The sequence below is a fragment of the Cricetulus griseus genome, assembly GCF_003668045.3.
Source record: "Cricetulus griseus strain 17A/GY chromosome 1 unlocalized genomic scaffold, alternate assembly CriGri-PICRH-1.0 chr1_1, whole genome shotgun sequence".
Classification (NCBI taxonomy): Eukaryota; Metazoa; Chordata; class Mammalia; order Rodentia; family Cricetidae; genus Cricetulus; species Cricetulus griseus.
Genome location: NW_023276807.1, coordinates 197,705,458 through 197,726,505, shown reverse-complemented (window position 1 = coordinate 197,726,505; position 21,048 = coordinate 197,705,458). Strand labels below are relative to the sequence as shown.

General features: G+C 39.8%; 1 protein-coding gene across 1 annotated transcript in view; it reads right to left on the bottom strand.

Moving 5' to 3' along the window:
- The window catches only part of Kcnma1 (potassium calcium-activated channel subfamily M alpha 1), a 697,898-nt gene that overhangs the window by 4,050 nt on the left and 672,800 nt on the right, over positions 1-21,048 (bottom strand). The window contains 3 exon segments of the mRNA XM_035452632.1: positions 5,120-5,344; positions 6,977-7,095; positions 9,470-9,664. Of these exon segments, the coding sequence (XP_035308523.1) occupies positions 5,120-5,344; positions 6,977-7,095; positions 9,470-9,664 (539 nt within the window).

The following is a 21,048-nucleotide window of genomic DNA, read 5'->3' as shown; positions in this document are numbered from 1 at the left end:
GGTCATTGTTTATAACATCCGTTTTCTCTTGATGAATGCTCTGCCTTTGGAGAACCACATGTGTCTTCCACCACTAGTATAAGGAAATGATAGGGTTAGGGTTTAGAACAAGGGATTAGACTTGCTCCTGGAGGTGAGTTACTATGGTTAGGAAGAGCTGAGCTACCAAAAGCTCCATAAGCAGGGGGAGAAACAGTTGCACTATGAACGCAGGGCTTTTGCTAGCTCCATGGGTTGTCAGGGCTGTGGGCTTTAGCCTTTTCACGTAACTACTCTCCCAAGAAGACTGCAGAAAGTGGAACTGATAACACAGTAAAGGCACCTGGAACAACAGGCTCTCTGTAACACCACCTGCTGAGGCTTTGAGAACAAAGGCGTGGATGGAAAAGATTCCATTTGGGTAGCAAGGACAATGAGACACCAGTGCTACAAGGAGCTTCAGCCTACAAGGGCAACTCCATGTGGTTTCCTGGATTACATTTCTGAAAGGCAGTATGGTGTTCTTCCTCTGCTCACAAAACCTGATGCCTCCCATACATAGCCATTCCATTGACAAAAGCATAGTTTCTACTAGGCCCAGACAGGTTTCCTTTGATCTCACTTCCCTGTCATGGACAACTATGACTGTCTGCTACTGCATCCCTGCATCCATCCAAGCCCCAAGGATACTCTTTCCTCTTAGGTGGCAGGAGTTTCTCTAGCTCTCTTCCATGTGTAGCTTCCTTATAGGAGATACTTAACAAGCTTAGTGACAGGTGCCCACAGCTACTTCCTTATCATATTATGACAAAGAAAGCATTGGCTGATGGAAGCTGGTGAAGAAATTGATTTGTACCCTGTCTTATCTTCCACTCCCTGAAGTTTCTGTACTTTCTTGTTCTTCAAGGAGCCTGTTGCTATAGGAACCTGGAAGGTTGATATAATTATCTCTATTGGGACACAGACACCTTTAAGGCATTCCCCATGCCGAAAGAGAGTCAGTCAAAGGTTCCTCTGGTCACCTAGGATCTCCATAATGCTGCCAACAGGCACAATCAGTCTCTCTAGTCACTATGCTCACAAGGCTTGTCCCCTGACTTGGAAGCAGAATCTGGCTCTAAGAGCCTGGCATCAGCAAATCAACTATGTCAACATCTCAGGCATTAATTTCCACTTCTCCAAAAATAAACCAAGGGGATATGGATAAATTATAAAAACAGTTTAAAAGTGTGAAAATGATTAAGATGAGAGTCTTTTCAAATACATATTATGCATACCTACTTTAATACCCTAATTCTAATTTCAGAATGGAATTTGAAACAGCTATGAAATACAGTGAGAACTGGAAAGTGCCAGGGTCCATTTGAGCTGGATTGGAGAAGGAGCTCAGCAGCAGCTCTTAGGGATGTTGACAGGTCCACAATTATCAGACAGCTGGTGCTGAACAAAACTCTCTCCTAGTTTACCAACTCACTTAACTTCTTCTGGACTTTCCAAAGCCTGAGCAAATTGAACTAAATGGCTGAAAAACTGTTTCTCTTCCAGAATAGGGAAGAGCACCGAGTTCCAAGCTGTGATTCTTATTAAGTGAATGCATTTTCACAGTGTTCTCTCACTGTCTATCATTTCTTGTTTGTTTCTAGTCTGGGTGAGGGGGAAGCAGGGAAGAGACAAATTATGAAGACGTCATCTGCCTCCTTCCTAAGGGAACTTCTGTTCTCAAGGAGGAGGAGCAGAGTCAAATGGAAAATGATGGAACAGACTCTTCACTGCATTAAGAAAAGTATAACATATAAGTTTCAGCTCTTATGAGAGAACTCAACATGATCCCTTTGCCACCATCAGATATATCAGTAGTTATCTCTGACCAGTTCTCAATGATCTGCAATTACCCAGTGGGGAGTGTGTGCCCAAAGTCCAGGGAAAACCCCCAAATTTCATCTCATGTCACAGTCTGTTCCCATTCCAGTCAATTGCAGACTCATCTTCTGGAGCCACTAAGTAAGTATGTTAAAAGACACTTTAGATTTACTTCTGTCTGCCCCATTCGTGGTTGGGATTTAACTAACATCTGGAAGGCAGGGGGCAGGAGTACTGTTCAGACTGAGTCATCAGCCCCTTCATCACTGGACATATGCTCTCAAGTCATTCACACAGCTCAACAGCTTTGACTTGGGTTCATACTGATCAAACAGGAAAGCAGACCAATGCATTTGCCATTAACAACCCTCCTACTACAAATGAAAGGAGGGTCAACCATTAACAGAGAAGCACATTCGCCAAATGGAATAGCTGTGAATGTTTTACAGAAAACAGTTATCAACTGGCATCATCCATCATCGCTTAATTTGGTGGGTCTTGCCAAGATCAACACAGAGATGTGAACAGACCAATGGGGGCTGGGTTTGGGTGGTGGTGGTGATGGGGGAAGTGGAGAAAGCTGGGTTTCTCAATGGGAAAATGCTTTTAGACTTGGGACAAGGTACCAAGGTGGGCAGGGAGGCCACGTGCAGGTTTGAAGGCAAGCCAGATGGAGAGAAGTTACCCCCAGATTACCCAAGCCCCAAACCCAAGAACATCAAAACAAACTCTAAAGGATCTAGCCATAGCAGCAGCACAGCCTCATTGCGCTGAGCAATTGAGAAAGTGGAGGAAGAAAAAGAAGAAGGAAGGGAGAAAAGAGGGAGAGGGGAAGGGGAGGGTGGAGAAGCAAAACAAAATAAATAGAACCACAAACAGAACAATAGAAATAAAAATAAACAAACCAATAACAGAATAAAATTTGTAACTCCTTTTTTTTTAATTCCACAAAAGTTTCACAAGGACAACGTTATAGAAGAAAACCCCCAGCAGTGGCTAGGTCATGCAGGAACCATTAATTGTCATACCTTGGCCCATTCTAGTCATCCTTGTTGCACTTTAGAGAGAGAAGTAAGCTATGTGAGTTTTACAATGCTTTTATACTGTCATATTTCCTGTTGAGCACTTTAACTGGCACATTCTTATAGTTATAAATGTTCTGAGGGCATAACTTCATAACCTCCTTTGCAAAGAATGCATGAAGATCCAAAACTAGGGGATATGTATATATAGTTATATATATAGTCTTATATATATAGTTATATATAAAGAGATTGATATATGTCATATACAAATCAAAATACGTAAAGACAAAAATAATTTGAAAAAAAAATACTTGTACTCACAGGACTTTTGAATTTACACGTATACATTGACTCCCCACCCATTGCTGGTTGGAGTACTACCCTGGCCCTGTCTTTGGTGTGGAAGGAGGTGGAGGTTCTGACCAAGTCTCACCATTTTTGTCAGTAAAAGTGCTTGTCAATTACACAGCAAACAAATCTCCAAAACCATCATGCTTGAGGGGACATGGGATCCAAAATCTAAACCCCAAACATTCACCATAAAAACACCTTTTTAAAAGAGATGCTACAGTTGTGCCGGATTTTCCCCCTCCTTTCTACCCCCTAATCTATCCATGGATTTCAAATAGGTTCATATGTGCCCAAGGCTAGTCTACCCATACCAGAATTTGGTTATGGTAAAGTTGGCCAATTCCTCAGAACTCCTACATTCCTAAAATATAATTTGCATGCATAAAACATCTGATAATTGTATATTGGGAAAAATGGATCAGTCTACCTTCCCTCCCTTTTTGACTAATAGTTTAAAAGAAGAAAGAAAGAGAACAAAAGAAAAAAACTCTACTGAAATGTGCTTGGCTCACTGTGGTGGTCCTTTCCTTCCCATCTTGAAATGACAGGGAGAAGCTCTCTTCCCATCACTCGCTTATCATGAGAATTGGCTGTATGTTAAAGAGCTTGTCTATGCTCAACCTCTCCTGCCAGTCTTCTGCTGTGGGACAGAGCATCATACAGTTGTGCCAGCCATTTAAATGTGGTGGCTAGCTTTTGTCTTTATTGAGTCAACCAACTGTGGTTCCATCATCCTACATCCTGATTTATCTAATGCCTACAAAAAACATTATCTGCCACTGGGTCTTTCTCCCTCTCGCTCCATCAGTGCCCCAGCCTGAATTCTACCTGGCATTGGGGCCCTCGTTAGTCAAACAAAGGGGGGTAAAAAGGTCCCCTGAGAATGCATGGAAAAATACTTGCTCTTTTCTGAGCGTTATTTATTCTGTACATAAGGTAAGTGATTCACCTTTTAAAAGAGGTAAAAGTCCCAGGAAGGCAGTTCTTAATGACTTACATCTGATATTTATGATACATATGGCTTTTCATCCCAAATGTCAAAAGTGAAAGAAAAAAAACTCGATATCCCTCTGGCAGCATGAGGAGACAGAAGAACAATTTAATATGCAACCAAACTTCTTTTCAGGTAAATGAAATGACTAGGATTTGATACATCCAGGAGTGGAAACCTGTTTCTCAGCATTAAAGTTAGAAACATCCGCTTGAACTCCTGAAAGAAGCTAGCTCGGAGACACAAAGGCTTTGGTGAATAAGTAAAAAAATCTGATGCTCTCTCGAGACAGATACTTAATCATCTTCCACACACACTTTGAAAGCTTTTCAAATGTTTTGCCATACTTTAGCCCAGAGTGGAAAGGATCAATGCAGGTTCATTGCTTTTGGTTGCTTGTTTTAAATGGATTGTATGCTAACTTACTGTGTGTGTATAAAAAGAAAGAGAGAAAAGGAATAACAAAAACAAACAAACAAAAAAATCAAAACCCAAAGCATTCTGATGATCCTGATAAATCGGAATAAACCTGCTTTGCTTAACTGACACAGATCACAGGCCCTCACTCCTAATCTGTGACCTCATTCCCATAGTGAGCTATTTATGTCTGGAGGATGCCTTTGGGTTATTTCCCCCTTAGAATCATAAATAACTTTTGGTCCGTCCGCTTATTTGCTGTTGTGTTCAAGGGTTTTATGGTGGTGAAATAAAAATGACAACCACATGCACACTATCATACATATGCAAATGTGTAAAAAAAAAAAGAAAGGAAAGAAAGGAAAGAAAAATAGGGGGCTACGGGGAACAGGGAAGTTACTCTGTTGGAATACCAACTGGGGAAATGAGTAGCAGAAACAGTTTCACACATGGTGCCGGTGGATACACATATCAAAGCCGCTCTTCCTGAACGTACTTCTGTTTGTCGCGAGACTCCCTGGACTTGGGCCGGTTCGGCCGATTTGCTGTGGACGGGATGGAGTGGACAGAGGAGCTCTTCTTACTGGAGGACTGTGAGGAGTGGGAGGAATGAGACAGGCTGGCCCGGGACTGGCCAGCGTTGTGGTCAAACTGCATCAGGCAGAAGATCAGGTCTGTCGGGACGAGCTCAAACTCGTAGGGGGGATTGGTGATGACGTACCTAGACAGAGAATGCAAAGGTTATCACGGGCTGCTGAGTGAAGCAGACACACGACTTAACTCATTGCCTGTCTACTCCAATCTGTCCGAGGAACTGGATGATGTACTCAGTCCAGTAACCTCAAATTCTCTTCCAACTTAAAGAAAATCGTCATGTTTAACTCAACAAGGCAGTCAGAAGGCCGGGCAGAAGAGCCAAGTCAGAGCTGGTAATGAAAACGCCACATCATGATTCCTATGAACCATATGTGTTTTTCCATACAAGGATCAAATTCATGACAAATAGTCACCCAACTGTGCTGTAACTTCCATGCTAGAATGTCCTGACAGTCACAGTCCCCTGGTCACAAGAGTTTGTCCTGCCTCCTGCCTGTTAGATCAAGCTTTCTCTGGATGGCTACAATGATCACCATTGTAGCCTTGATCACCATCAAGGATGGCAAAGTATGATCTCAGCCTCCCAGAAGCCTCAGAATAATGCAGATCATTGACCTGGGTGAGGGTAGAGCTTAGTGGCAGTGCATTTGCTTTGCATACAAGAGGCCCTGGACTCAGGAAAGAAAGAAGGAAAGGAGGGTGAAAGGGAGGGAGGGAGGGTGAGAGGGAGGGAGGGAAGGAAGGAAGGAAGGAAGGAAGGAAGGAAGGAAGGAAGGAAGGAAGATTTGTCTGCCCCTGACTTCCCAGTGCTGGGATTAAAGGCATGCAGACTAACACCTGGCATTAGCCTGCAACACGTTTTAACTCCGGCTATGTAATATAATTCTCAGGCATTAAATATATAAACATTGTTAAGTAATTTTTAAAAGTACATGTACATTTTTTCCTTACACACTACAGAAATTACTCTAATCACAATATTTTAAAAATAATTTATTTTTCTTTTATGTGCATTGGTGTTTTTCTTGCATGTATGTATGTGGGAGGTGTTGGATCCCCTGGAACTAAAGCTACAGACAGTTGTGAGCTGCTATGTGTGTGCCAGGAATTGAATCTGGGTCCTCTGGGAGAACAGACAGGGCTTTTAATTGCTGAGCCATCTTTCCAGCCCCCAGTATTTAAAAAAACAAACAAAAAACCCAGATGATTATAATCTACACATCTGAGAAATACCTCTATGGTACTATTTCCTGGAGTACACTACACAAATGGATTTTGATAATTCTTCGATTAATATTTTGCCTGCTATGAGTTTATATTAAGGCATATAAAATAAAGAAGAACAACTAGCATACCCAAACCATCATATATTTTTTGTTTAAGGTGATAATATAAAAGTTTCTTAAAATTAAATATACAAAATAAAGTGAGTCAATTACAAACTGTATGGAACAAAAAATATCAATGTGAAGCATCTCCACATTAGGGACCAAGGAAGTAATGCAAGGAACCACAGCCTGGGATTCTGACTTTTGTAATGGGTAAAGGTGCTACTTTACAAAACACAGATTCTTCCCTCAATGGCTTCACATTCATTATTAGTAGTTTTTAAAAAAGAAATCTTTCTTATAACTCCTCAGCTCAGTGTTGGATTTAATGCAGGCAGTGTGTTGAAAGCATACACACAGAGGAAACAAGAGAAAGCATTGATGCCATTTCATTTGGGTGAGATGGCAAAGAAGGAAGACACACTCACCTTTTTGTACACTGGCTGGGGGTGCTGAGGTGGGCATCTCTCAGCCGGTAAATTCCAAAACAAAGCATATTATATGTTTTCAGAGCTTTGCAGAACAGATCACCATAACAACCACCATCCTGGGAGACAACAAAGGAACCAAGAGAAACATCAGGTTTTGTTTTTCTGGGAATCAAGGTGTGTGTGTGTGTGTGTGTGTGTGTGTGTGTGTGTGTGATGGGAGGACCTTTTCATAGAAGCTTGTTTTATGTCTCTGGGGTTTAAGGGTCTATTCCAAGAGACCGTGGCTGAAGACATCAGTGTGGTTAACAGCTTGGACCCAGTATGTTTGACTTTAGGGATCTGACAACCACAGGAGCTTCCTCTGGTGTCCACAGAGTTGTGTCCATAGCTCAAATACACTTTTGTCTGCCTTCACCTGAGGTGGGGACATGACACTAGAAGGTCCCAGTTGTATAGCTAGAGAGAAGAAATGATCTCTGCAAAGCAAGGATTATATTTCCTGTGTCCACTGTGATGGGACCATGTTGTCAAAACTGCCCAAGTGATAATGAAAACCACTGCAAGAATAAAAGAGCACCCACAAGCCCTAATGTGGTAAGACTCATTCAGATAAGGACTGTGTGAAAAGCACAATTTGCAGACCTCAGAGATGTCTACAGGAAAGAGCTTGTGGGAGTCTGCAGGTGAGATAACTGGGATTCACTGTACTAATCAGTTCACAACCATCCCGAGTTCTGGGGCTTAACTCAGAAGGTGAAAACAATGTGATGGTTTGCAAATGCATAGAAAATTCTGGGCTTCATGTAGATATGTGACTCCAAGTAGACTTTATTTTACAGAACAGCATGGCAGAGTAGATTCATAAGGAACTGAGGGAATGTATTTGTCTTTGCTATCACTGGAATTCCCATGATGGGCATCATAGTAGACAACAAATGGTCCCACATTTTTCCATTATTGAAAATATTAATCTGATTCGAGTGTATTAGTAAGGAAGTGATAAGGATTAGAGCCACTGATAATGGAAGTTGACTTTCAAAACAGCCCCAGTCTAAAATGGGTCTGGGCCCATAAGTAGCCATTTGATGTGTTACAAAACAAGACCTTTTCCATGATGGGACATTGTGGGTAATATTAGTGTGTGTGTGTGTGTGTGTGTGTGTGTGTGTGTGTGTGTGTGTGTGTAATAGATATATGCAACCCCAAGGCTCATGGTTCCATTTCTTAAACATATCTATGCAGGTGAGTTTGGAGTAAAGGTCAACATGACACATTTTGTCCAAAGTGTATGACACAGCACAGAGTATAGAGTAATAAGTACAGAGAATCCAAGGAGAAACTCTGGTCCCCTCATTAAAGAAGTGTGACTGGGTCCAGACTAAGAAATCCCAAGACCAGGGTTTTGAATTAGAGATCACAAGACTTTGAAAGTGCCAGTTGAGATTCTGTCACTTTTATCAGTTGTTCTGCATACACACAACTGCTATGATGCTTCAAAACTCACCAGTGCCTCGATGGTACTATGAACAAAAACTCCTGAAAAGAAGCTATGTCTCTTGAGACTGATGATTAGATTAGAAAGTTGCATATCCAGAAGCTAATTACCTTATCTTGGGCTACTTCTAGCCCTCTAGAACAACCATCCCCTGCCCAAATCTCTCCAGAACTAGCATCCTGTGGCCAATAACAACCTTTTGGAATCTGTTAACTTAGCAGACCACTAGCTTCCACCAACTCAAAGCTAAGAATGTCATCAGATGGTCTCTTGGGCCTACGGTAATCTTTCCCCATCTTGTTGTACCTGCCTCTGCTGGACCCACCAGTATCTTTTAAAGTTGCCTTAAATTCTGACTTCCTTGCTTGGTAAAACATACAGCTTCATTAATTTGCTTCCAGGAAGGAACAGGGAATCCAGGATAACCTAAATCCGTGTTTCTGAGCCCTGGTCCCTCAAATGGCTCCAGAATAAACTATCTCTTATTCCCTTTTTAAGATGAGAGCTGTAACTTTTGTGTCAACAGTGTATAAATACAAAAACTCTGGTAGTAGGGTTTGAGACACAGAATCCCTATGTTCAGACAGATTCATTACAAAGTACCTCTGAGCTATAAGGGCCCTGTGAAAATGTTTCCTAAACTTAGCTATGTGGTCTTGGCAACTATCCCTTTCATCTCTGGGAAGAAAACATTTGAGGAAGACAGCAATGGAGTAGAGACTCATAGCTCCAAAGCCAAGATGCCTTGATGCAAATGCCTCATGCCTCAGTTGCCTGAGAGCAACACATCAATGATCTAATAGGAGGATTTGCATGAATATCTATGTATAAAGTGTAGGGCCTGGTAAATAGGGCCCCACAAATTCTATCTGTTTAGTCTATTACAATGGAAGAGAGAAACATAGATGCTTAGCCTGTCACCATTTGACACAGTTCATTCTTATCAGGCTTGATGCAAGTGCTGGGCTTAGGAATTGTATAGGCTGTAGACTTACCCCTAAGTCTGCAAAGGGTCCATCCAACAGGGCTAACTGAGCCACTCGGCAACGGTCCCTGTTGGCCAGCGTCTGGGGAGTGCTGTAGCCCCCTCGAAGCGCATTCTCCTCAGCAATCAGAGCCTCAAGCTCTGGCGTGGCTCCTCCTGTCACCAGGGTCCGTATCAGGGTGAGGATATTGTCATTGAAGTATGTCTGAGGAAGAAGGTAGAGGAGAAGCACTCTTAAGCAAACAACCTATAGTCACCACAGCTGACATCCAAATTACAACTTTTCTTGGTCTCTCCCATGTAAAGTTCTGGCCTGTCTCTTCAAATAATTTCCTATGGGAAGGGAAATGACAGCAGCCTCCAATTATTCCGTTCTCTTCTCTCCTGCTTGGTTACACTATGGGGACTTGACTTAAAGACCAAATGAAGGAAAGAAGGGGGGAGGAAGCAAGGAAGGAAGGAAGGAAGGAAGGAAGGAAGGAAGGAAGGAAGGAAGGAAGGAGGAAAGAAAGAAAGAAAGAAAGAAAGAAAGAAAGAAAGAAAGAAAGAAAGAAAGAGAAAGAGAGAAAGACAGAAGAAAAAAGAAAGAAAGAAAGAAAGAAAGAAAGAAAGAAAGAAAGAAAGAAAGAAAGGGAACCAGAGTGTTCTACATAAAGACTGATGTCTGAAAAACTGGTGTTGGTAGATGTGCAAACACTGTCTTGCCTATGTAAGCTTAAAAAACATCAACTGGGACACTAGGGGCAAAATAAAATCCAGCATGCCTGGGCTGCCACCCAAAGGAGAGCAACCACTGAGTTCCTGTCACCCATATGTTAGGAGGCTACCACAAATGGCACAACTCCTTTCTGTTTGAAATCTTGTATGCCACACACTCAACAGTTTATCATAGATGCTGATAATGGTTGGACCCAGGAATCATCACCAGTATAGTAGCTGGGGAAATCTATAAGCTGCATGTCCTGATGTGTGCATCTTGGTTTTTACAAATAACTTAAGCTGTCTGAGGCAAATATAGCTGATGTAAAGAACTCTTTCCTTTACATGTCTATTTCTCACCCACATGGTATGTCCAGAAGGCAGCAATGGGAGCTTTAAAAATTAATAGAATGTCTAAGACCTTAAAATGAATTTGAGAAAATATCAGTTAAAGGCTGTGTGTTCCATTTTCTTGCATGAGGAGACGTGAAAGCATGTAAATAAAAACAAACCCAATTTTGGGGTGTGGCTTTTGGGGCATTTGGACAACCCTGGAGCAGGCTAGAAATGACAGGTGCATTCTTATTTGCAACTTACTTGAGAGTATACGTGGCACTGCATCATGGGGAACAAAACAGACATGGATGAGTCCTCATTTTGCTCTGTCACTAGCTTTGTGTCATCTTGGACATCAATGTTTACAGTCATTAAAATTAGCATTAACATGGTATATGCAGAGAATTCCACACGGGCTTCTAAGTTAAGAAGATGCTGCTGGAGGGCCTGGATTTTGTGTTCTTCATTGAAACACTCAACCAAAGAGCACATGGAATTCCAGATGCAAAGAATGCTGGGGAAGTTACACACAGGCTATCCTGCTGAGAATTTATGCTCAAGAGTTCAGCTGTTCCCTGGGGTGGACAAGCAGAACTGAGGACATCCAAGGGAGTAGATGCAGGTGGGATGGCTAAGGGGGCTGGAGTCATGCGGACTTCACCTTTCACAAGTTCTGTGACCTTCGAAAGTTATGAAACATTTTTGGTCTCAGTGCCATCATCTGTAAAATGGGATATCAGAGTAGCTATGGATTCCCTGTTGCCTACCTGAAGGACTGAGAAGAAACTCAGGGCCCAGGAAGTGCTGGTAAGTGTGCCTGGCCTGATCCTAGAGACATGGGGGAAGATACCCAAACATCCCTTGATTGCTCTTTTTACTGTTTCAGTTTTTGTCCTGGAAGGTGGAAGGCCATTATTGTCCTTCATCCTGGAACCTCTTATCTCTCAGTCAACCTCAGTGCCCAAGCTGTCTAGAGCAGTGGTTCTCAACTTTGCTAATTCTGTGCCCCTTTAATACAGTTCCTCATGTTGTATTGACCTTCAACTATGAAATTATTTTTGTTGCTACTTCCTAACTAATTTTGCTACTGTTATGAATCAAATGGTATCTGATATACAGAGAATCTGATATGCAAGCCATGTGAAAGGGTCCTTCAACCCCAAAGGGGTCAAGACCCACATGTTGAGAACTGCTCTTCTAGACTAAGGAATAATGTAGTGAAGGTACTGTGAACTACAACCTGGAGATTTATTACATTGCTGAAAGACAAACATTTCCCAATGTCTTCTCAATGGTCAAATATCTCACTCAGTCCTGTCTACCATATTAAATAAGAGAGAATTGGCCAGAGAACTGACAAGTACCTTTGTGCTCCAATTACCATTCTAGACTAATGACTGGGCGATCTAACAGCAGGTAATAGATGGTAAACATTCACGACCCCATTTGCTGAACATGCCCTGCCCAAATATAAAGAATTGAGGGACATTATTTTCTTTCAAAAGGAAACAGTTTTCAAGGTAAAATGCAAAAGAATCTTTTTAACTAGGTAAGTAGTCACTAGAAGATCTAACCTGCCAAAGTATAGAGATTAAATAGTAGAGTATTTGGTTCCAACTGTAACAGCTAAATTACCCTCTCCAAAGCTCAGGGAACACTATACAAGGAAGGGCTAGAATAATGTAAGCCAGAAGATGGAGAAATGTACATCACAAGAGGTCTTCTGGACAAGTCATGGCCAATGCACTTACTAAAAACAGCTATGGTCATCTCCCGGGACCTGCACAAAATTGAACCAACTAATATTTCATCATGGATAGGGAAGAAGGCAGGGAGGCCCCACCCCTGCTTGAGGAACTATTAGCAATTAAAACCTGTTGGTGGAAAGGCTATTCTCTTCAGTGGTGCAGCCAATAGCAAGTTTCCTTTCTCCAAGAAACATCCTCCTGCCCATGCTCATGCAAAAATCATTAATTAAACTCAGTGGATTGCATACCAAATGATCATGCAAAAGTAGAAGCAAGACTTAGTGAGACAAAAAAGTTTTGGTGGAACAGAGAAAGAAGGGAGTAAAAGTAACTGAAATTCGTTATATATAAATGGATGAAATTGTCAAACAAGAAAAAAGTCTTAATTAGGAATATACAGGAAAAAGTCAATGGTTATTCATAATACTTTATTATGGATGAGTGTGCTTTTCCCTTATAATCAGGAACAAAAAGGATAGTTCTCCTCCAAAACAATACAGAGAAAACCTGTCTCAGAAAAAAACGGACAGTTCTCATGACTTCTATTTGAAGTTACACTGTAAGTTTTAGTCAGTTAGAAAGAAATAAAAGGCATTCATACTGGAAAAGAAGGAAGATTATCTCCATTCACAAGTGCCCTGGCATTATGTAAAGAAAATCCCAAGAAACCCACTTAAATGATCATAGGTATTATGAGTTCAGTAAGATTTCAGGCTACAAATGCAACATGCAAAAATCAAACATTTTTCTATGTGAACAAGAAAAACTTAAGAAAGAAACTCTACAAGGTTGGAGAGGTAGCTCAGTGGTTAAGAGTACTGTCTGCTCTTCTGGAGGTCCTGAGTTCAATTCCCAGCAACCATGTGGTGGCTCACAGCCATCTATAATGAGATCTAGTGTACTTTTCTGGTATACAGGCAGAACACCAAATACATTAAATAAATAAATAAATAAATAAATAAATAAATAAATAAATCTTTAACAAGGAAAGAAAGAGAGAAACACTACTTTTAACAGCATTGAAAATAAAAAAATGCTTAAGGAGAAACTTATTCAAAGAGTTCAAAGGTTGGTATACTGAAAGCTATACAACATTACAAAAGATATGAATGAAATCTATATAAATAGAAAGATATCCCATATTCATGGATTGGAAGATATAATTGAAACAATAACAAAAACCTTAAATGTTATACAGATTCAAAACATTACTATCAAATTTGACATGGAATTTCAAGAAACAAAAAATGTTATATCGATCATATAAAAAGCAACTAGAAATAAAATTGGAGGGTCCCGACCTCTGATTTCAATATATACTATAAATACTGGCAAGATAACCAGCCAATGGAACAGAATTGAATATCTAGAAAAAAACTGGTAGAGTTGCTGTTAAGTGACTTTGGATGAGGATATCATGAAGCTTTATAAAAGAAAGGATAGTCTGTTAAATAAACAGTGTTACAACAACTGACATCAACATGTAGATGAAAATGTTGGACCTACTCCTCACACCATATGCGAAACAACACAAGTCAAAGACCTGAATGTTACAGCTAAAAGTACAGAGTGCTAAGAAGAAATAAGTGGTAAATCCTTATGACTTCAATTTGAAAATTATCTTAGATAAGATGTCAAAATCATAGGCTACACAAGGAAATGTGATCATTTGTATCTTGTAATATTTTTTAATTATACATTGGAAGACATTATATAGAAAGTAAAAATTCTCTGTAAAATTAGAGGAAATATTTGAGAATAATGTATCTTACTAAGGTGTATTATCCAGTGTTTAAAGTCCTCCGATAACAGGACAGAGAAAAGGCAATAAATCTGAATAATAGAAAAAGGATGAGGCTTGAATAAGCATTGCTTCAAAACAAGGTAGATAAGTCATCAAGAGACACAAGGAGACCTACCATCAGTAGTCATAAGGGCTACTTAACCATGGGTCCCAAAAACTCTATCTAACTATACCCAAGGGGAATGAAAGACACATCAGAACAAAACCTCATGCAGAGAGAGTCACAACGGCATCATCCACCATAGTCAAAAGGACTGGAAACAAATAAACCGGCAATGGGTTAATGGATGCAGCACAAAGTGTTATAACCATGAGGTCAATATTACTTGTGCATAAAAAGAAATAAAGTACATGCTTCAACATGGATGGACCATAAACACAAATAAGATTTCATTCATATGAAACATCCAGAAAAGGCAATTCTAGAGAGACGGGGATAAATACCAGTGGATGTTCAGGGCTGAGTGGCTAAAGTAATAAGGGAAATGAGGACAGATTTCTCTTGGAAGTTATGAGACTGTTCTTAAAGGATCCTTGGAGATGTTTACATATGCTTAAAAAACCCATAAAATCGTATACTTGGGTGAATTTTATGGTCTATTAATATTCCAATAAAACACTTCTTGAAAGAACTGGTTAAAAGATAATTACATGGTTAAAAGATAATTATGTTTATAATGGCTAATTTTTTATATGTGGAGTATAAGCTGTAAAACTGAAAACTGTGTAAGTACATATACATGCATACATGCACAGGTGCATACATGAAACCCACACACACTTGTGGGCACACACACACACACACACACACACACACACACACACACACACACACATGCACACACAGTCAGTGATGGGGAGTACATGTTTTACTGTCCTTAAAAAAAAAAAAAAAAGAATGATAAACACTGAAGATGGAGATTCACATGATAAAGTGTCTACATGTTAAAGGTGTGAACAGAATTCAAAAAGCTAAGAGGAGAAAGCGCTTCAAACAACAACCTGTCCTGTTGCCCTGATGGGGAACAAGAGCCTAAGAAACACACCAGGGGTCTCACCAAACATGCAAGGTCAGTGCCAAGTCCTGTGCCAGGTGAGCACTTAAATTTAATTACAAAATGGTGAATGACAGCGCTGCTCTCAGAACAAACGGATAAAATTAGGGGAACCCAGGCTTCCATAAGGAACATAACAGGCATGTCAAATAAGTTTGAAACAATACCTTTGTTCCAAGAATTGTATAGGCTATGAAACTGTCCACCTAATTTGTGAAAACAATAAGGATGATACTGGATCTTTGAGTACTAAAGAATTTATTCACTTCATTTTCAAAGATGATTTTATTTTAAATTATGTGTCAGGGGTATGTGCATATGAGCATATAAGTACAGGTGCCTGGGGAGATCATAAGAGGGGCCACACCCCCTAGGGCTGGAGTTACAGGCAGTTCTAAGCTGCCTGACCAGGAATTGAACTTAGGTCCTCTGCAAGAGCAATATACAGCTCTTAACTTTTGATCCATCTCTACAGCCTGCTATTTATTTCATCTTTAAAGGATACTCAGAATAAAAAATAGCTTTTTTAAAATGTAATTGAAAAATTTACCTTAAAGGGGGCCAATTTGGTTTTAAAATACTGGTGAGGTTTATCAAGTCATGCAACTTTAAAATGCTGTCAGGAGACTGGAGAGTCAAGAAGATATCCGCCATGCAAGCATGAGGACTTGAGTTCAGACCCCCAACACCCACAGAAGAAGCCAAGTATGGTGGAGTATGCCTGCCATTGTAGCACTAGGCAGACAAAAGCAAGATGATCTCAGGACCTTACAGGCCAGTCAATTTTGTGGGATCCTCGAGTTCCAGGTACAGTGTGAGATGCTATCTCAAAAAATAATGTGAAAAGTAATAAAAGACAAATGTTCCTGACTGTTATTCTCCATGACATGCAAGGACACACGCAAATGTGCACACACAAAAGGCTGTCATACTTATTTCTTAAAAACTAAGTGCAAGGCTGGAGAGAAGGCTCAGTCATTAAAGGTTAGGCTCACAACCAAAAACTAAGTATAAATGTCAAAATTAATTCTGAATAGGAAAATAACAACATAAACCCATCTATTTACTATAATATCATTAGAATTGTTCTTAAAGTCAGAAAAATGAGATAGGAGGGTGGAGAAGGAAATAATACCTTTAAATAGGTTGTATAAGGGAGAATCCAAGAGATGCTAGAGTTTCCTAGGTAATGATATTTAAAATACAGGTTTTGAGAATATTTATAGAGGGGACCATCAAATATTGACTAGTTGGATGACAAAAAGTAATTATAGAATCAAGTAAAAGTTATAATAGTGTAGGATTAAACATAGGGTTATATGTATAACTGAACATAATGAGCTAAAGAATTTACAAAATGATAAAGATTTTCAGACCTATTAAGAAACAAAATTAATGACAAATTAGCGTTTTGATATTAAATAAATGGGACAATAAAATATATTTTAAGGCAATTTCCAAAATATGATGAGTTTACAGTGATCATAGCTAACATTTACAAAAGAGCTACAACTTTTTATGGGTAAAAGATAACAGCAACAATAGTAAATAGCCACTGTTTCAAGGGAGCCATGCAGGTTTTTACAGACAGGGTTAGCTGATACAGTCCAGCAAGCCTCTCACAGCACTGGACAAAGATGATTTCTCCACAAGTGGATCTGGGGCAAGCTGGCTACCTGGAAATTTCTTTCAGCAGTATAATAATGATTGAATAAATAATGGTACACTCATACAATATACATTGTATGTATAGTAATATGCTTTCAGAAAATGATGGTATGGTGAGAATACAGATTGCTAAAAATATTGAAGTAGAATCTAAAAAACGCTAGGATTCAAAAATCATGTCAAAAACACACAAGCCAACTGGCAGATACTCCTGTATTCTGTAAAACTAAAATCTTGAACTGAAATTTTCCATTTCATAGATTTTCTACTGTGAAAATATTTACTTTAAATTATAAGAGAGGAAAGGGAGTATCATTTAAAAATTAAATTAATACAGCTAAATTATTCATCTCTTTTTGATAGTTCTTTATACAGTAAAAAGTCTTTAATGATAAAACTGAAATTATCAGAACAAAACAATATTTACATGACTAGCTACAATTTAAAATGCATATATTTAAAATTATGACAAACATGGTTAAAGATTCTCCTAGAGAAAATGACAACATAGAGAACCACAGCACTTGAGATGGCATTTGAACACTCAAAATGAGAGTGTGTGGGCACACTTGCTCTTGGGAAATAATCATGAAATATGGTCATGAGCTTTACATATGTTCATATTTGCTCAAAACCCACAAAGTTTACCTCAAAGAAATGCAATGTTACTCGTTCCAAGATTCATGTACAAAATGCTTAACTCTGGGTGTTACATATTCTATCTGGAACTTCCTCCAAAGGTCCATATGTGAAGGTGTGGTCTCTAGCATGGTGCTGTTGAGAAGTGGTGGAGCCTTACCAGGTGGGCCTGGAGGGAAGGTTTCTGGACAATTTAGAGCACATCCTTATGAAGGATTATGGGATGCTAGTCACTTCATTTTTGGGGGGAGGGGGATTGAGGCAGGGTTTCTCTGTGGCTTTGGAGGCTGTCCTGGAACTAGTTCCTGTAGACCAGGCTGATCTCCAACTCACAGAAATCCACCTGCCTCTGCCTCCCTAGTGCTGGAATAAAAGGCATGCACCGCCGCCACCACCACCACCCTGCACTAGTCACTTCTTTCTGTCATGGATGACTCAACCAAAGCCCAGTGCAGCCAGGCCAATCAGTTATGAGCTGAAACCTCCAAAACCATGAGCCTAAATCAATCTTTTCTTTACCTAAGTTGATGATTTAAGATATCTATTATAGTGACTGAAAGCAAAGATACACAGTTGTTATTGTAGCAAAATGTTTTAAAAACTATAAAACAATAGAGTAAAAGCTTGTGGTACATCCCAGAAAAGTGTGTCATGAAATCCTATGGAAGTTTTACAAATCCTGACATTAAAAAATAAAACATGCTAAATTCTCTTGACACATTACTGACTAAAAAGGAAGAATTAACCAAAATTTAAAACTGGAAGCTCTGTCTATCATCTATTACCTGTCTGTCTATCATATATCTATACATAATATAATACTAAATAGTTTTCTTCAGTCTTGGAAATATGGATCATTTCAATATTTTTCTACATTCTTGTGCTTCCTAAATTTTCCAAAAGGAACATGGCTATCTTTTTCTATGTGAACCTGAAGTTTACTTTAAGCAAAGAGTATAGTAAAGTTGCCTGTTGGTCAATATGGAAGGGAATAGTTTAAATTATTAGGATTTTACCTCAATATCAAACCCTTTCAGTACTGAAATGACTTATACAGAAACACTGGCACTTATTGAGTACCCAATAACCCCCGAATATTAGAGTGACCTGCATTTGTATGCATTTCAAAGACAGCATCTCAGAATTGCCCAGGAATGATTCAACTTGAAAGGAGGAGACAGGGCTTATAGGTGCTTGAACATTCAAAAGCCTTTGATCAAGCACTGTTCCAGGGCTTTGTGCAGAGGAAGGGGCAGTTTCAGCACCATGGAGCAAAACAGGCACTAGACCACCAAATGCCAATTATCAAAGACTGTTCTTACAGAAGGTAAAGCAGCCAGAGTGCACATTATTTTATAGATTAATGAAAATTCTGGCATTAAGGATCTACAGGCTGTAAAGAGAGATTATGAAGTGCATGCATGAACCTTTGTCTTGCACACTCTTATACACCTCCAGACTTTCCCATGCCTCACTGTGTACCAAGTCCATGGCAGTGGCACTGGGAGCCTTATGAGGGACTCCTGCATAAGGCCTATGTACTGAAAGGCTAGTCCACAAACTTCCCGCCCATTCCGTATCATGTTGTATTTGGTGCCTGAAATCAGGACAGCTGTGTAGTCTAAAGAATACAGGGCCTACTTCTTACAGTGAAGACAGGGGCCAGCACTTTCTCAGGCAAGGCTTTCTTTGTAGTAGAGAGAGCAGACATTCTGATTATGAGTTTTTAAATTTTTAACATATTTATGTGTGTGTAGGGGGTGTGCTATGGTGTGCCTTTGGAGAGCAAAGAAAACTTGGGGCAGTTGATTCTCTTCTTCATGTGAGTCCTAGGGATCAAATTCAGGTCACTAAGTTTAGCAGCAAGTGTCTTTACCTCTAAACCATCTCACCCTGACCTAGGGTATAGTCTTTAATCCCTTTTTGGCTACTCAATAGCTATGAGGTAACATTGCCCAAATTTCCTATGTCTTGAACCCCTCCTCAACATAACTGGGGGAAAAAGGAAGCAAAACACAAATTTATAGACTAATGTTAAACAAGAGAACTTGTATAGTGTAATTTCCCATATGTAACTAATACTCGGTGACTTGCAGCTTATAAAAAAGTACACCCAATGCAGTCAATTTAGAAAATGCCGCCTCACTCTGCTCCTGTGCTTTCATCTCTAATAAGGAGGGCCACTTCAATCATGCATGAGGTTCCCTTGCCCTCTAGCATTGAGTGGTCCATGGGTCCTGTAGGGATACACAGCAAAATCATGAGGGACTGGGATAAGGACCAAGAAATTGCAGAAGAAAAAGTTGAATCCTCAGCGCCACCTAGCCTAATGTATGCTGGGCTGCCCCGTCTCGCTTGCTCATCTTCCTCTGTTTTTTTTTTTTTTTTTTTTTTTTTTTTTTTTTTTTTTTAGCATAATTACTGGAGCTTATGTTTCACAGTTAATGCTGTCAAGCCTTTTAAACTAATTGGTCTTTTATAGAAAATTTAACTGAAAATTAACACATCTTTTAATAACATTGCCTTAACTTTAATGGCACTCCGCCTTTCGTCTATAATTGCACTAAAATTGTCATTTTTCATGTCATATCTGCCATTTTTTATATTTGCTAGTTTTCATGGTGTGGGTTTTTATTTTTAGTATTTTTCTTTCATGAGCAATGAGGACTATTTCAATTATTTTCTCCTGGATCTGCCTTGCCTGGTGCAGCAGCAAGGGGTATGTTCTTGGGTCCAGCACAACATCCCGCTGTTTGCTGCTCAGACACAACACTGCTGCTACTCCATCTGCTTTAGCTGTGGCTGTGGACTGTCTGTCTGCTTGTGAGAAGGAGAAATGAGGGCTCTTGGATGGAGTATAAGAGATGAGTCATGAGCAGTAAATTGCTGGCATCTCCAGAATGGCACTGGATTAACCTAGGCTGAGAGCTCAACCTTCAACATAAGGCTCACCCAGGTTTTGGCCCTTCAGGAAGTTACAGTATAGACAGAAAGGCAGGTGGACCCATGATTCCAGTCTTGGAAACAAACCCTTATTTCTGACACCAAGACCAGCTCTAATGAGCGATGCAAACTGCTGACTCATCTATCTACATAGCTCCTCAGTCTTACATGTTAAAGTATATGTGTATGCATGTGTTCAGGAGAGAGAATAAGTAAGCTGACACATTCATATATACATATATGTGTGCATTTAAATAGCAAATCAATGGCTCTGCTGTCGCTTGTGCCTGCTTGCTGAAAGACCTTCACATCCCTTTGTCCTTATCCAATTGCTACAGAGGCACAAAGAGCTGTTCACATCACACTTAATTAACAGTGGGTCTCAACTGATTCCCAGACAGTGGAGAAAACACAAACAAGGGCCGGTAGTGAATTGGAACTAGAAACGTCAGCTCTCCTTGATGACCCTGTGCCACACTGTCCCAATTACTTCACATGCTTAAAATCGGTTTTTCCTATTTGACATTATTTATCATTTCCCTACAGTTTTTACCTCTAGATTATCCAAGCAGAAAGAAAATTTAAACAGTAGGCGGTCATGGCCCATGGTTCTCTTCTCTAATCTGATTCTGTAATGTGGAGAATGAAGTTTGTCATTTAGTAGGTGTCCAGGAAATGTACTGATTAAGACTATAAC